At 41.6% G+C, this 15,335-nt stretch overlaps 3 protein-coding genes across 3 annotated transcripts; 2 read left to right on the forward strand and 1 right to left on the reverse strand.

Annotated features, from left to right (window-relative positions):
- Positions 1-2,041: 2,041 nt before the first annotated feature.
- On the forward strand, positions 2,042-6,562 carry LOC117850646 (carbon catabolite repressor protein 4 homolog 4). The gene is made up of 10 exons (XM_034732504.2): positions 2,042-2,263; positions 2,341-2,426; positions 2,540-2,589; positions 2,691-2,740; positions 3,604-3,673; positions 4,457-4,578; positions 4,845-4,954; positions 5,283-5,433; positions 5,590-5,737; positions 6,135-6,562. Exons 1-10 carry the CDS (start codon positions 2,148-2,150, stop codon positions 6,423-6,425), a joined length of 1,194 nt encoding a protein of 397 aa, XP_034588395.1. The 5' UTR covers positions 2,042-2,147; the 3' UTR covers positions 6,426-6,562.
- Positions 6,563-8,358: 1,796 nt separating this feature from the next.
- On the reverse strand, positions 8,359-11,797 carry LOC117848802 (probable folate-biopterin transporter 7). Its single transcript, XM_034730346.2, has 2 exons — positions 11,235-11,797; positions 8,359-9,841 (listed from the first exon to the last, which is right to left on the reverse strand). Exons 1-2 carry the CDS (start codon positions 11,509-11,511, stop codon positions 8,799-8,801), a joined length of 1,320 nt encoding a protein of 439 aa, XP_034586237.1. The 5' UTR covers positions 11,512-11,797; the 3' UTR covers positions 8,359-8,798.
- Positions 11,798-12,316: 519 nt separating this feature from the next.
- Positions 12,317-14,270, forward strand: LOC117848803 (sm-like protein LSM5). The gene is made up of 4 exons (XM_034730347.2): positions 12,317-12,503; positions 12,667-12,790; positions 13,846-13,918; positions 14,013-14,270. The coding sequence occupies exons 1-4, from the start codon at positions 12,467-12,469 to the stop codon at positions 14,043-14,045; spliced, it is 267 nt and encodes an 88-aa protein (XP_034586238.1). The 5' UTR covers positions 12,317-12,466; the 3' UTR covers positions 14,046-14,270.
- Positions 14,271-15,335: the final 1,065 nt, after the last annotated feature.

Here is a 15,335-nt window from a genome sequence, read left to right on the forward strand (position 1 = left end):
TTGGCAAAACTTAAATCTAGAGAAAAGTCCTATATTCGCCCTCCAACTATAGCATAAAAAATGATTTGCAACCCACAACTACAAAACCGGATAGGGAGGGCCATCCAACTGTCAAAATCGGGCAAATTTGGCCTTTGGGTGATTTGGATGGTGGTTTTACATTTTCTAGAAGTTTAAAAAAATTGGTTTAATAAAAAATCATAACTAATTCATTTCAAATCAAAAATATGAATTTGGCACCAAAAGTTTACTAAAAATGTAAGCTATTTGTCGGTACTATGTTTGGAGTTGTTTACATCATATTTGTTACCATCCTAGTGTTTTATTGCTCTTGCTAAAACAAAAAGAATATGAACATCTAAGATTCAAATAATGCCAAATAGAATACCAACAGATATGTTACATTTTTAGAAAATTTTTGGCACCGATTTCATATTTTTTTATTTGAAATTAATTAGTTATAATTTTTTTAACTAAGCCTTTTTTTGAAATTTCTAGAAAATACAAAACCACTCTGGAAACCACACAAAGGATCAAATTTGCCTGATTTTGACAGTTGGATGGTCCTCTGTGTTTGGTTGTGGGTTGAAAATCAGACTTCTATTATAGTTGAAGAGTGAAAATAGGACTTTTCCCTTAAATCTAATGTAAAATGAATAGTGTCCTTCCATCTATTATTGGTCTTACAAAACAAAACAAAAAACCATGGTTCTGCGATTATAACTATAAATAATTCTAAAGTTTAAAGGGCTTAAAAATGTGTAAAGTACTAAAATCGAGGACTGCGAGTTGAAAACCTAAAAACAACATGGGCCTTACAACAAAAACTATGATGAAATACCACTATTGTTATTGATATTAGAAGTAGAGGTAGATAGATTTGAAATTGTAGTTAATTGGAATTCGAGAAAAAAGGAGCAGGAACTACTTGCATGCATAAATATGGAAAGGAAGGCTAGAGGGCCTATCACGTCAGATCCAAACTGCCATGACATCCCTCCAAACATAATTCATAAATTCTTGTAGCGTTGTAACCCTATTTCTTTCTCGTTTGGTGGGAGTAAGATGAGATAAACATTATTCACATGGATTAAGATGATTTAAAGAAATTATGATGTTTTTTTATTATGTTGATGTTTTTCGATGTTTGATGGGAACCTTATTTGTTTGTGCGGTAAAACACAAGTAAAATACCATAAAAGCATCTCAAATCTTTGTAAAAACTCGAATATAATATTAAAATTACAAGAAGAACACATGGTTCTAGGGACATAATTATAGGGAATTCTAAAATTTAAAAGGCTTAAATGCGAGAGCTATTCAAACCGAGGACTATGGGATGAAAACCTAAAAACTACAAGGGTCTATCTATACAAGTTGATGACAGATGGGAGAACCGCTATTGTTTTTTAGAAGTATTAGTATATAGATAGAAGTATTCAAGAATAAGAAACTCTAGTGAGACTTCAGACTTGAAATTTTCATCTCCCAAAAACTATGTGTGAATTTTTCATCTCCCAAAAACTATGCGTGAAATCAGTAACCAAAATACTTTGCGACTTTCCTCCTACCTTTAAATGAAAAAGAGTTTGGACTATGTGCTATGGAGGTAAATTTTCTTAGTGAATTACTCAAAAAAGAACAATAACATAAACTCCAGGTAAGCTTAAATTGCTGGGTCCTTAATACTTGTAGAATGAGATGACACTGTACGTAACTTCTAGGTAAGTTTGAATTGCAGTTCTTAAAATAGGATGATACTGTTTTTGCTGCTCTACAAATATTAGAGCATGCTAGCCTTGTTGCATGAAAAACACCATCATATTGGTGTTTTTCTCTCTCCCATTAAACCGAGTTGAAATTCATACTCAGCGTTTATATTTCAAATAACGTCCAAATCCACATCTGAAAAGGGATCCATGCACATGGTTCAATTCATTTCCATCCCATCTCAAGAAAAGAGACCATTTCCAATTTTACATCCCTTCCGGTGAGTGATGACGTATGACGTGTACACAAAACCTTTGCGAGGTACTTGACAGGTGGGACCACTTATCAGATCAGATTCAAACATCGTCGTCGGAGGCGGAGCCGTCTCATCGGCGGCGGCGGAAACAACCGGGAACCTACCGAACAGGGCACCACCGATGCTAAAACCCCAGACGTCGTGGACAGCTTCCCTCCCTCTCTTCCTCCTCCGCCGCTGCTCGAGATCCGCGCCCAACCCCTTTCCTCCCGGCGGCCGCCGGCTTCCCTGTCTCCCGTGAGGGCACTCCCATCCCTAACCCCAGCTCCTCCCACCCTCCCTTGTTCTAACGATTTAGCGGATCTGCGAATCAGGGTTTGCAAGCGGCGGATGAGCACGCAGGCGCAGCCCAGGTTCGCTCCCCTCCCCACGGAGCAATCTGAATCCCAAGCCGATGCCGGTCAGTACTCGCCAGCCTGAAATCCTAAACGAAGCTAATTACTTATGCTTGCAACAGTGGAATGGAACTCCAGCGGGATTGATGTTAACATTCGTTTCGGGTTTTGGTTCCAGGGGCTGCAGGGTATCAGTTCCGGCTGGTCTCCTACAACATCTTGGCCCAGGTACGGCCGCCGTGTTTGCTTTCTGAAGTTGCTTAGCTTTTGGGCATAGATGGATGCTGGTGCATTGCCGACCGCGACTAATAATTTGCTCCACCCTGCAGGTTTATGTTAAGAGTGCGTTTTTCCCGCATTCGCCATCAGCGTGCCTCAAGTAAGCTCTTAGTTGATTGACTGTTTGTACTGTTCTATTAGATTTTCCATACAATCATGGCACTTGTGATTCCATTATAATGCCGTACAGTCATGGTGTCTGACAAAGGAAGAAATGGCAAAATTTTCTGATCTAACTATTTCCATGTGGCTTACAAACTAGGCTTCATAAGTGGAACAAAATGATACTGAGATGTATAAATTTGGTGCCATAAATGGTGCCGCAGCAGACCTTGATCAAACTTGACAGAGTGTTTGCTAAGCAATACAGCATTTAGATTTTGCTCGTAAACATATACTCCCTCTGCTCCAAATTGTAGGCCGTTTTGGGTTTTCTAGGCTCATAGATATTATTATGCATCTAGACATACACTATATCTAAGTGCATAGCAAAAACTATGCACCTAAAAAAAGCTAAAACGACCTATCGGAACGGAGGAAGTACTATTTAATTCCCGCAAATATAGACAATATGGGACATATCTGGCTGCCCATGGGTAGCTATCTGCCCGTTTACTTGGGTGAATTACATAAATTATAGGCTTGTAGCACTTATTTGAAGAATATATTTTAGTCTGTTCTCATTCAACAGACGTTTTGTAGATGCCATCAGTGTTTTCACTAAGAAGCTTTACATTATTATATTCTTACAAGTTCCTGTATTGACATAAAAATCTTCTTAAATCTATAAATATGCATCAAAATGTTAAATTTATTACTATAGTCAAGCTTGTATTTTAACATTTGTAAATGTTCTGCCTATCTTGGGGGCTTGGGTTGTGGGGAGTAGATACACTTGAGTGTCACAGCCATGTTCTTTTCCCTGGCCCCTAACTTATTTTCTCTTTCATGTTTGCAAAATAGGTGGAAATCTCGATCCAAAGCTGTTCTAACAGAGCTCAAGAGTTTCGATGCTGACCTCATGTGCATACAGGTGCTCATTTCTGTGGTGTCATTATGTGGCCATATAAAGTACTGTTCATTGTTTACCACTGCAGAATATGTTGGCTTTTCATTTATTCTTATTAAGTATTATATAGAGTTTTACAGCACCATATGTTTTTATAGAAAATGAATAGGAAGAAAACCAACAAATTGTGCTGATTTTTCATAGCTGACCAAATATCAACCCCCCCCCCCCCCCCCCCCCCCCCACACACACACATCCCGGCCCCAAAAAAAGGAGGAGAAATCCACCTCTTCTCTTCATGTCCTCCTGAGTCCTCTCTGTATTCCTGGTTTTCCTGTCTTTATCCTCTGTCCACAGCTTCTCCTTCTGTTCCTTGGCACCCAGGGACAATAACAGGCAGCACAATTTACTTCATTCACTTATTGCATGATACAATACATGTCCTTATGCTGGTAATGAGGCAAGGGGTTGCAAGATAAGAGTAGTAATGCTGGTGATTTCTTCTTCTCTTTAATCTTGGAAGCAATGCACGACATGGCCCAGTAGGGGTTTGTGATGTAATGCTGGGTGGTTGGTATGCCTTGATTTTACTTACTTCAACAAACTGGACTCTGGTTTTGTCCAATTAGATTCCAACTCTATTGCTTTTAGAGCAAACTTATTCTTTTCCTATTCGTGCACTTTTTTTTTTGGATGCTGGCATAGCTACTGTTCATGGTCGTTCTCTATTGCGTGGTACAATTCTCTTATTGTTCATGCTTGTAAGCAAAGCAATACATAATTCATGTTAGTATGTTACTATCACAGGAGTTGGATGAGTATGATACCTTCTACAAGAAAAATATGGAAGCTTCTGGATATTCAAGTATTTACATTCAGCGATCTGGAGACAAACGGGATGGTTGTGGTATATTCTATAAACCAAAAAGGTACTCATATTCCCTTAGTTATATACATGTCAAGTTACTGATCCGAGGAAGAAGTAATGTTTACCTTCACCCATCAAAATGTGAGTTCTCTTGCATTCAATTTACTAATGCCGATTTCCCATGAAAACTGACCATTGAATGAATGACCATTAGTCTAGAAAGTTGGACATGGAAAATGCTGGGTCTTCTAGTAGTTTGCTATTTTGTGTAATTTGCAAAATTATTTTACTCCATCCCTTTTCTTTGACTCTTTGTTACCTTTGCAGTGCGGAACTGGTGCAGAAAGAAGCAATACATTACAATGACTTAGTGGAAAAATACGTTCATAGTGATCATGTAAATAGTGCCCCGCCAAATAATTCTTCACCAGAAGAAGGTAATAGAAGCTGTTTCTGAGTATAATAATCTCCTGTGAATCACAATAGGGTGCTCTGTCAGTGGGATATGAATCTTTGAAGTTGTAAAATGGGCTAAGCATGATGTTACTTACAAGCTATAGGTTAGAAGGGGTTGTTTTTGTTTTGTTCGTGGCTCTTAATAAATCTATAGTTGGAGATGCATTACACATCAGTTTCTAGGGAGTAGACAGTTCACGGACTCACCCAACCTCATGCTGTAGCTATTTCCTGTACTTAGGCTTTATCTCTTTCCTGGTTTGATGCTTGACTTTAATACTTCATGATGTGCTTTTTCCTCTTTTTCAGACACGAATGCAAAGCAAGATAATAGCAAGCGTGGAGATCTAAATGATCCACGCGTAAGATTGAAGCGTGACTGTGTTGGTTTACTCGCAGCTTTCAAGCTTAGTGATCCTTATGATCACATTTTAATCGTGGCAAATACACATATTTATTGGCAAGTGAAACAATCAGAAATTCTTACTATCTTTGGAAGATGCTTTCATATTTCACTGTATCTTTTTGTTCTGTTTGATCTTATCTAGTTATCTGTATTGGTTGACAGCTGTTTCCAGCAAACGTATAAATTTCTGGTTGATGAATAATTCTGTAGGGACCCAGAATGGATTGATGTGAAGTTGGCTCAGGCAAAATATCTTCTTTCGAGAGTCTCTCAATTTGAGCAACTCATCTCAAATAAATTTAATTCTAAGCCCTCAGTGATCATTGCTGGTGATTTCAATTCGACCCCAGGTGACAAGGTATGCCTAGCATTTATTTCATTGCTTTCTGAAGCTAACTGACTTAAAAAAGCATCATGCGGTGATTTTTCTATTCTTGTTATTTAGTGTAATACAAAGTGGTGGTTAGAAACTTAGAACCACCTTGTTATAGAGATGATTCTAAGATGTTTTTGTTTTTAAATCCTATTATTGAGTGTATTGCATTTTTTTGAGACATGTATGGACCACATGGCATGCAAAGTATCTTATTTAACGAATGGACATAATTGTAGATCCATGCTCCACTGAACGATATTAGAAACTTCATGCATAGCAGTTCATATTTAATAGCGTCATTTGTGTGGCATATTGGTTTCATGATGCGCATAATCTGTTAAACAGTCCCAGCTCATTTGATAAGTACTACAATTTTCAGGTATACAATTACCTTGTATCAGCCAACTTAGAATCTACAGATGAAGCTCCGATCAAGTTACGCAGCCTTTATGCTGTGAATGGAGGGGAGCCAGAGTTCACAAACTACACTCCTGGTTTTACTGGAACATTGGACTACATATTCTTGTCGGACGGTAGTTCAATAAATCCTACTAGCCTACTTTGTTTGCCGCGAGGGGATTCTACGGATGTGCAAGGAGGCCTGCCCAACTTTCAGCATCCTAGTGACCATTTACCAATTGGTGCTGATTTTCTTGTAGTTAACAGCTAGTACAAAGGCTGCTTGAATATTGCGCAGTCTAGGCTCGTAGGCTTCATAGTTAAAATGTAATATCTCAAGGTGCATTTCCTTGTTTCTTTTCTTGTGGAGGTAATAGCAATTAATAATACCAATTATTATTTTTGTTATTGATATTTTAATGCGTGCTACACGTATAACCATATGTACAACTACTTTACTACTACAACAACAACATAGCCTTTCAGTTCCAAGCAAGTTGGCTAACAAGAGCCACAATTTAGGGTTCAGGCACATGAAAGGCTATTTTCCAAGCCTCCTATCCAGGGCTAAATCTTTTGGTATATTCCGTTCCTTCAAATATCCTTTTATTGCCTCTTCCCATGTCAATTTTGGTCTTCCTCTACCTCTTCTCATATTACTATCACGTCTTAGAGTTTCACTACGCACCGGTGCCTCCAGAGACCTTCGTTGGACATTCAAACTGTCTCAGTCGGTGTTGGATAAGCTTTTCTTCAATTGGTGCTACCCCTAACCTATCACATATATCCTCAATCCGGACTTGATCCCTTCTCGTATGACCATAAATCCAACGCAAGATACGCATTTTCGTAACACTTATCTGTTGGACATGTCGTCTTTTTTGTAGGTCAACATTCTGCATTATACAACATTGCAGGTCTAATCGCCGTCCTATAAAACTTGCCATTTAGCTTGATACTCTCTTATCATATAAAATTCCTGATGCTTGACGCCACTTCATCCACCCTGCTTTGATTCTATGACTAATATCTTCATCAATATCCCCATCTCGTTGTAGCATTGATCCCAAATATCGAAATGTATCTTTCCTGGGCATTACTTGACTTTCCAAACTGACATCTCCCTCCTCATGTGTAGTAGGTGCCCACTTGGCTTTCCAAACTGACATCTCCCTCCTCATGTGTAGTAGGTGCCAAAGTCACATCTCATATATTCAGTTTTAGTTCGGCTGAGTCTAAAACCTTTTGACTCTAGGGTCTCCCGTCACAACTCCAGCTTCCTATTTACTCCTGCTCGATTTTCATCAACTAGCACTACATCATCCGCGAAGAGCATACACTAAGGATATTTCTTTGAATGTCCCTTGTTACCTCATCCATCACCAAGACAAATAGATAAGGGCTGAAAGCAGACCCTTGATGCAGTCCTATTCTAATCGGAAAGTTATCTGTGTTGCCATCACTTGTTCGGACTCTAGTTACAACATCGTTGTACAACAACTCCTTTACAACATGAATTAAAAGGTTTGAATAACCTGGCTGTAACAAAATTGTACAGATAGGTTATATGTTAAGTAAATTCCGTTAATATGATGCTGCGAATGGACATGGCTGAGCTAAGATAAGACCAGGGGTGTTACGCAGTTACGCTGGAGCCTGAAGGGAGCATCTGCATCTGCTCTTCCAACTACTGAGAGTTTTAACACAGCTCAACAAATTAGTGGCTGAATGAATTTGTATGGAAAAGCATTCCTAAAACTAGGATTTTGTATCATGCTGAATGCACGTGTTTGGGAAATCTGAATGGCACCAGTTCGCTCAAGGTTTTTAAGATGAAAGTTGATGATATTATTTTCAGAATAGGATTCTCATCTTGTTGAGTTGAATTCCATGTACCTCAGGCGTAGTTGAGCGCCGGGCATGCTAATTCGATTCTTATTACTTCAGTGAAACAGCAAGCATCTATGTCGAATTGTGAACTCCCTACAGCCTTTGGCCATTGAATTAATTTTATCAAGAATAACTTCACGTATTTCTTGAAATCTTATGAGTTCGTGCTTACAAAAGAGCAGGGATGACTGATTCTGAATAACGAATATGCGGGTGGTGTTATGAACTGCAAGCCAGCATTTCTCATAACATTTTGCAACGGCTACAGCAGAACACTACCGGCTTTTCCCCATTTCAAGAAATAACAGCCACGATGGACAACGCACACCTCTGGGATGCTTTCTTCTTCAGGCCATTATACTAACGTAACAATGAACTGATACCAATCATCTAATAGTATGGCCGCTAGATTACATTTTGGGGGAGAGAGGTACAAGCATTGATAATGACGCAAAATATGCAAATTGAACTGTCCACATAGAACACATGTAACACACAAACCAAGGTACCTTAAACAACGTATGAAAACTAGTTACATTGAAGTAATACTTGATCTGTAGAAGAATGGCAGCACACTTGTATGTACATATCTGTTCCGGGGAAGCTTTAGAGGTATTAGCACCTGATGAGTCTAATCTTCTCCTATTTTCTTTCTGCTGGTTATGATCACTTAATAGAATTGAACTGGCACCAAAAAGGTTAGGGTAAAGCCAACAGTCACCATGACACCATCTCCCGATAATATATATGTATTCTATTCTTCTTTCTTCACCTTTTCTCTTCTCTCTTTGATCAATGACGAGCAACACAATGGCAGCATTGTGCATGCAGCCTCAATCAACAGGCAAGCAGGCAATGCTGAAAAATCATCTCCAGATACCCCCATGAAGGCAGCAAGAGCAACTCCAAAATAGCCACTGATGATAGTGGCAAGGGCAAGTGCAGACATAACAAAGGCCATTACGGATCCCTCACAGCCAGCTGGGCAAAGTTTTGCAATGTGAACACTGAAGGGCAGCACCTTGAAAAACATAAGACCCTCGAACAACCCGGAGAAGACAATTGTGTATATGGAGTCTGGTATTCCGATCTTCCTGTATATTCCCTGAACGAACAACACATCTGACAACATTACGAGCGCTAAGGCAAACTGAAGAACTGACAGGACCTTACGGGCAGACATTGTTTTGAAGTACTTGTTGTATGACATGCTCCAAGCCAAGAGAGCCACTTGCCCAAACACCTTTGATAAACCGATAACTGATGAGTCCAGTCTTAACACTTCAGTTTGATAGAAGAACATGGTCCCAAGTAGAAAAGGTATGACGGTGTATGATAATGTAAACCATATGATTGACCTAAACATTTCAGGCATACACAGGGCACATGACAGCTCTTTGACTTGCTTACGGATGCTGGTGAGTGCTGATAGATTGGTATTTGCTTTTGGGAGTTTGAGGGAGCTCTCAGGTATAGTCACAGTTGTGAAGAACTGGAGCGTGAGAAGGATTGCAAAAAACAGAAACATGATTCTGGGAGAAAAATAACTGAGAGCAATGCCACCAAGGAGGTTTCCCAAAGCACCAGCAGAAGAGCCAAACATCCAAGCAAAGGATTGAAGCTGACCTGACCCTGAGGAAGAGGTTGCTTGCTTCCCAGCCTCTGCTACTATGGCATCATTGGCAACCTCACATATGGAAGCACCAAAGTTGCTCAAGAGGAGAAAAATGTTAAGAACTGGAAGGGAAATAGCTGGCCAAAGGGCAATCGCTAACCATGAAACTGCCTGCAAGAGAGCTGCAACCAAAACAATGAAAGTCAGGTAAGCACGATAATTTTTACTCCAATCAGAATCAGTAGCAGTGCAGCACAGAGTAAACATTTCTGGAGAATGGAGTCATTGGTAGTGATTTTTATGGTTTTTGAAGTTACAGAAATGTCCTTAGATGCCTGATAGTGAGTGATAGTGAGCGCCTGCTGTGCCTCATGGTTCCAATTTTTGGTCTGTCAAAACCCTCATTGGCTTCATAGCAGTTGCTTGAACTAATTATGCCCATTCATTCATTCATCAAGTGATTTAAAAAGACAAATGATAAAAATAGTCAAAAAAGAAAATCTCTCGGTATGCAGCTTCAGTCCTTTGGGTTCACTTGGCTTCTTCTGTCGGGTATCTCTCAAGTTATATTTTCTGTTACTTAAGTGCTGTGATTGACACATGAAGCTAAATAGGCTAAACTGAATTGAAATACAAAGGCTCAAGCTCAAGTGATGTTACCTAATTGTTAAGACAATGTTTGTAAATTAAAATCTAGACTAAAATTATGATCTGTGCATCTACAGCTTTATGGTTCGGGACCATTGGAACAAGATGCTTTACCATCTTTGAAGAATTTCATCATGACACTTGTCGTGCAAGAAGACATTTTGAGGTGGACAACAAGGACTGCATCAAAAGTTGACAGACAGCACACTCATGCAGTCATGTGTGATCTAGTTGGGTTGACAACTTTCTTGCTTTGTGAATGTGTAACATTAACAAGAGAGCAAATTTGGTGGAGCGCCGTGTAAAAGTTGTTGCTTTTGAAAGGCAAATCGGGAAAACGAAAATAAAGACGAATGGTAATTAGAAAAAGAAAAATAAAAAGTGAAAGAGAACAAAAGGAAACGTGCGAGAAGAATCAAGTGGACAAGCATCCTCTCTAAAAAGTGGACAGGCGGTGAGTGAGCATATTCTTTGCGGTGATGTCATTTGCCATGGGACACACATGTACGGACAACATGAGAGAAAAAGAATGTGAAAGATCTGAAGGCGGTTACTTTGTCACTGCGAAGACAGCGCAAAAGAGGAGAGATGCTATTGCATATTCATATTCTTTACTGATCACTAGCATACTCAATTGACAAAATAGCACATGCAGCTTAAGAGCTAGATTGAAGAGATATATTCATGTTATATAAAAAATAATAAGTAAAATTCCATCTTTGTGGGATTGCCGAAGAAAAAAAAAGGGGGAAGATACACACAATTTCCGAATCCTGAAACAAGGATTCGGCAGCAATTCGTTAAATATGGGTTCGAGGATCACATAATGACGACGTGAATTAGTAACGGCAGAACTAAGTGGGTTTGGGATCTGGCAGGAAATGCAAGAGCAGATTAGTAAAGGGGAATGGAGGAGAGGGCGCGTACCGCCGATGGCGACGTAGGGCAGGCGCCGGTGCCCGCGTATGGGGACGGCGTCGGAGAGGAGGCCGACGAGCGGCTTGGCGACCATGGGCAGGTTGGCGGAGGCCTGGAGGATCTGGAGCGAGGAGGCGTCGACGCCCATGCCGTCCTTGAGGAAGAAGCTGACGCCCAGCCATGGGAACAGCCGGAACCCCTGCACCCAGAAGCCGACCCCGATCACCAGCCGCCGCCTCGCCGCCGCCGCGGCACCCTCCACTGCCACCTTCTGCTCCTTCTCCATGGCGATCTCTCGCCCCCCCTCCTCCGCCAACCGTCAGAATTCAAAAGCAAATCTCGATTGCGTCGCGTCCCTCTGCTCCTCCCGATCCAAGAGGAGGGGAGGCACTGTGAGCTGGCGGCTTCTCGCACCCACGCGTACGAGGACACGTAGAAAGGGGAAGTGATTCACCGGAATTTATTATTGGCGGAGCGGATCCACGGTGCGAGGGGAAGGTGAGCACGCGGCGGGAGCTCTGGAACACGGTGGAGCTCCGCGGCCTAACCCAACGCCACGGCGGATGGGCTTGGAGTTAGCTGCATATATGGCGTTTAGCCACGTTGGGCTTTTCTGGGGCCCGCATTCCGCAACTATGTGGACCACCACTATAATCTCTTGCTTGCATTTGCCATGTTGCCTTGTTCTTCTTCTTTTTTTTTTGAAGAGGACTTGCCTTGTTCTTCCAGCTTGCTTGATCCGGAAAAAAAGAAAATTCCGTGTCACTCTCAGACGGTGCTGTTCTTTTGAGAGGGCTGTTAAGCACCGACAACGACGGTGAATTGGGCCTGTGATTAATAAGGTTAGCTAGATCGTCGATGGCAACAGGCCAAGCCCGGCTTATGGGCAAGTGGATTGGACCGGCCCAAAAGATCTATCGGGCTCCAAATGAACTACGCCGCTGCTTCTCGGCCCAGCTCAGATCCGGCCATCCGGGTGGCCAACGCGGGATACTCACCGTCCATTGACCGATCGAACGGCTGAGAATACAGGGACGGCTCCTCCCTGCCCGCCGCCTTCTCGTCACGAAACGACTAGGGCGTCAGGACCGGTAGGACCCACACCCATCCAACGCAGAAGCAAAACGCCCCCAATCTCCGCGCCGCCGCCGTCCCCGTCGTCCTCCGCCGTTGCCGCGGCCTCCTCGTCGCCTACCGACCGCGCCCTTCCTCGCCACCACCGGTCCACCGGAGGCGCCGCCATGTCTCAGAACAACCCCTCCCAGCTCCTCCCCTCAGGTGCGCGACGGAAGAGCCTCGCTTTTACATCGAGCGGTGGCTCGCGATTCGCTTGTCTATGCATTCTACCTTTTCGCTTTTCGGGTTCGAGTTCCTGAATCGGAAGCTTCCTTTTGCATGGCGTGCGCGGCTGCCTCCGTGCGCGGATTGGTGCGGTGAGCAGAGCTGATCGACCGGTGCATTGGGTCCAAGATCTGGGTCATCATGAAGGGGGACAAGGAGCTCGTCGGAACCCTCTGCGGCTTCGATGTCTACGTCAACATGGTGCTGGAGGACGTCACCGAGTAGTATGTTGAAAATCACTCCAAACCCCTAAACCCTAGTCTCTGCTCTTTTGTGTTGTTTCGTGTTCTGAGGATTACTCTTGTTTGTGGTTGCTTTTTCAGTTTAGTTCATAACCACTCTATCACCCGGTTGTGAAAAGATTTTTAGTGCAAAATGTTTTTGTGCTCATTGCATCAAAGTGGCAGAGTGTGGATAGTATCATAGATATAGATAATCTTGTGAATTGTGCTTTCAGATCTTTGTTATAGAGGGTAGTTCAGACCAATGTATCACTGGGTTTGGATATGACTTAACTTTTAATGAAAAAGAATAGCTGGTGCTTACGTCAAAGTGGCAGAGCTTGAGTAATGTCTAAGAGATAGTTAATCTTACTAGTGTTGCTAGAGAACTTTGTAAGGGAGCTCTAGAGATAGTCAATCTTACTAGTGTTGCTTGAGAGCTTTGTAAGGGAGCTCTACTCTGCTGCTCAGTTAGTATCTACTTGATGAGAAAAAGAACATAACATTCAGGATTTTTAAATGTTTAATTGGGAAGGGAGAGGCCATGAGGCATCCTGTCCAAGAAAGCTCCACCAGTAGGATGCTCCAAGCTTATTAGTGAAAGCCAATGGAGATGCAGCCAGAATAACTTGTCATTGCAGTCAGATCTACTGCCAAAAAGATCCTATGGAGGCTTGATAAACTACTAGTTAAGCGACTAAAAAACTCCAGGGTTACAGAAACCAACTCCTTTTCTGTACATAAACTTCAACTCATTCAGAAGAGCATCCTTCTAAGGTCTTATTGGGTAATAAATTGTCCAGTTTCCCCAAGCCCATGTCTTGCAACTCCTCGTATTAAAATTCTCTGTGATTTTTTGAAAGTACTGGAGGAGTTTTTGTGATTCAAAATGTTGATATCAATTGTTCTCCATTTTCCTCTGAAACTTGAAGTTACAACACTCAGCTATAGTAGAAACAAATGTTACAAGTTTACTTAGATCTAATTTCTTCACCTACTCTATTAATGATTTGGTGTGCAATTGCTCATTTGAACCAGTTTAATCTCTTGTTCTGCAGTGAATACACGGCTGAAGGGCGTCGCATTACAAAACTTGACCAAATCCTCCTGAATGGCAACAACATAGCCATTGTAAGGATTTTGATCAAATTACACTTACGCTAAGTGCTTTCGCTATCTTCTAATGCTGACTGCCCTGTCTAACACAATTGTTGTCCTGTCACAGTTGGTTCCTGGTGGTTCACCGCCTGATGTGTAATGACCTCGCGCTCCCCTGTGTAACCATTTGAGGCGAAGGCAGATTTGTGAACTCTGCACCTTATGTTGGTCAATCACTGAATGTTTTCTCAGCTCAATGTGTTTCTCCTATTCGTGATTGTACCAAAGTTTATTAGCAACTCTGTCAACATGGAAGCTCCCTCTTCTGTATTGAACTTACTGACCTGAAGTAGCATAGCTGTGCTTAAATGATTGTCTATGCAAATTCTGATGTGTCTCTGGGCCCTGGCATTTGTTAATGCCCATCATGTTAGTCATCGTGCTGCAAGCCTGCAATGTGAAGTTTAAGTAATGGATTATAAATGCCTAGGTTGCCGAAAGAAGCATGATAAATTCTGGCTGTATTGGCAATAGTTACATTTGCTTGGCAGCATTGCTGATCGAACAACGTGTTATTACTTAGTACCAAACACCATTTTTTTCAGCCAGACTAATAACATGTACAGCCAACCAACCAAAATGAGTTATTGCATACACCTGTCCTGGCTCACCTACAGTATGAACCAAGGTAGGAGGCGTACCTACCAAACTAGGTCTGGGCAGCGTTACGAGCAGGAGAGCGACAAAACCTATATGGCCACTAGTTTGCAGCATTAGACTGACTCACTGACGAGCACGGTCAGGTTGATGGATCTACTAATACAATGTTTTTGTTATTATGTACTCGACTGGATGGAGGGCGGTTCAGCTCTGTTTAACTATAGATTGTGGCGAGAGTTGAAGAATATGTGTTGCATATATTAAAACTGATTTTTGTTTAGTCAATAAATGTACTTCCTTTTGAGAACAAAGTAACTGTACTTCTATTAGCCAAGAACTTTTCCATGACACATAAAAATACAATGCCTTGTATCCATCACAAATTCACAATCTTTGTTTACATATCAGCAACTGCAAACAGGACTGAAAACGAGCAGTTGCATGACAATGCATAGAAATATAAAGTTTATATTTTGAGTCCTGCTTGGGACTTACTCCGTAAACTATAAGGTAGCCGTGTCAACATTTGGGATTCTCATGAATCTGCTAATATTGGCAAAGGCAATACCTTTTCGATCACTCTTCTTGGCTAAGTGGTTAGTAGCCATTTGGACTTTCAGGAATTTCACCTGATTTAACTGGTACTAGAAAACAGCGCGCGGCTTTTGCCGCGCGATTACAAGGGGATTTTGGCTTAGGGAACCAGTGGTAAGTCTAGTATCGGTCACGTTCAGTATCGCTCGTTGCTGTTGATCGCGTTGCCAGCGATAACCTGATGTGAAACTGGTTG

The sequence above is a fragment of the Setaria viridis genome, chromosome 3, assembly GCF_005286985.2.
Source record: "Setaria viridis chromosome 3, Setaria_viridis_v4.0, whole genome shotgun sequence".
NCBI lineage: Eukaryota > Viridiplantae > Streptophyta > Magnoliopsida > Poales > Poaceae > Setaria > Setaria viridis.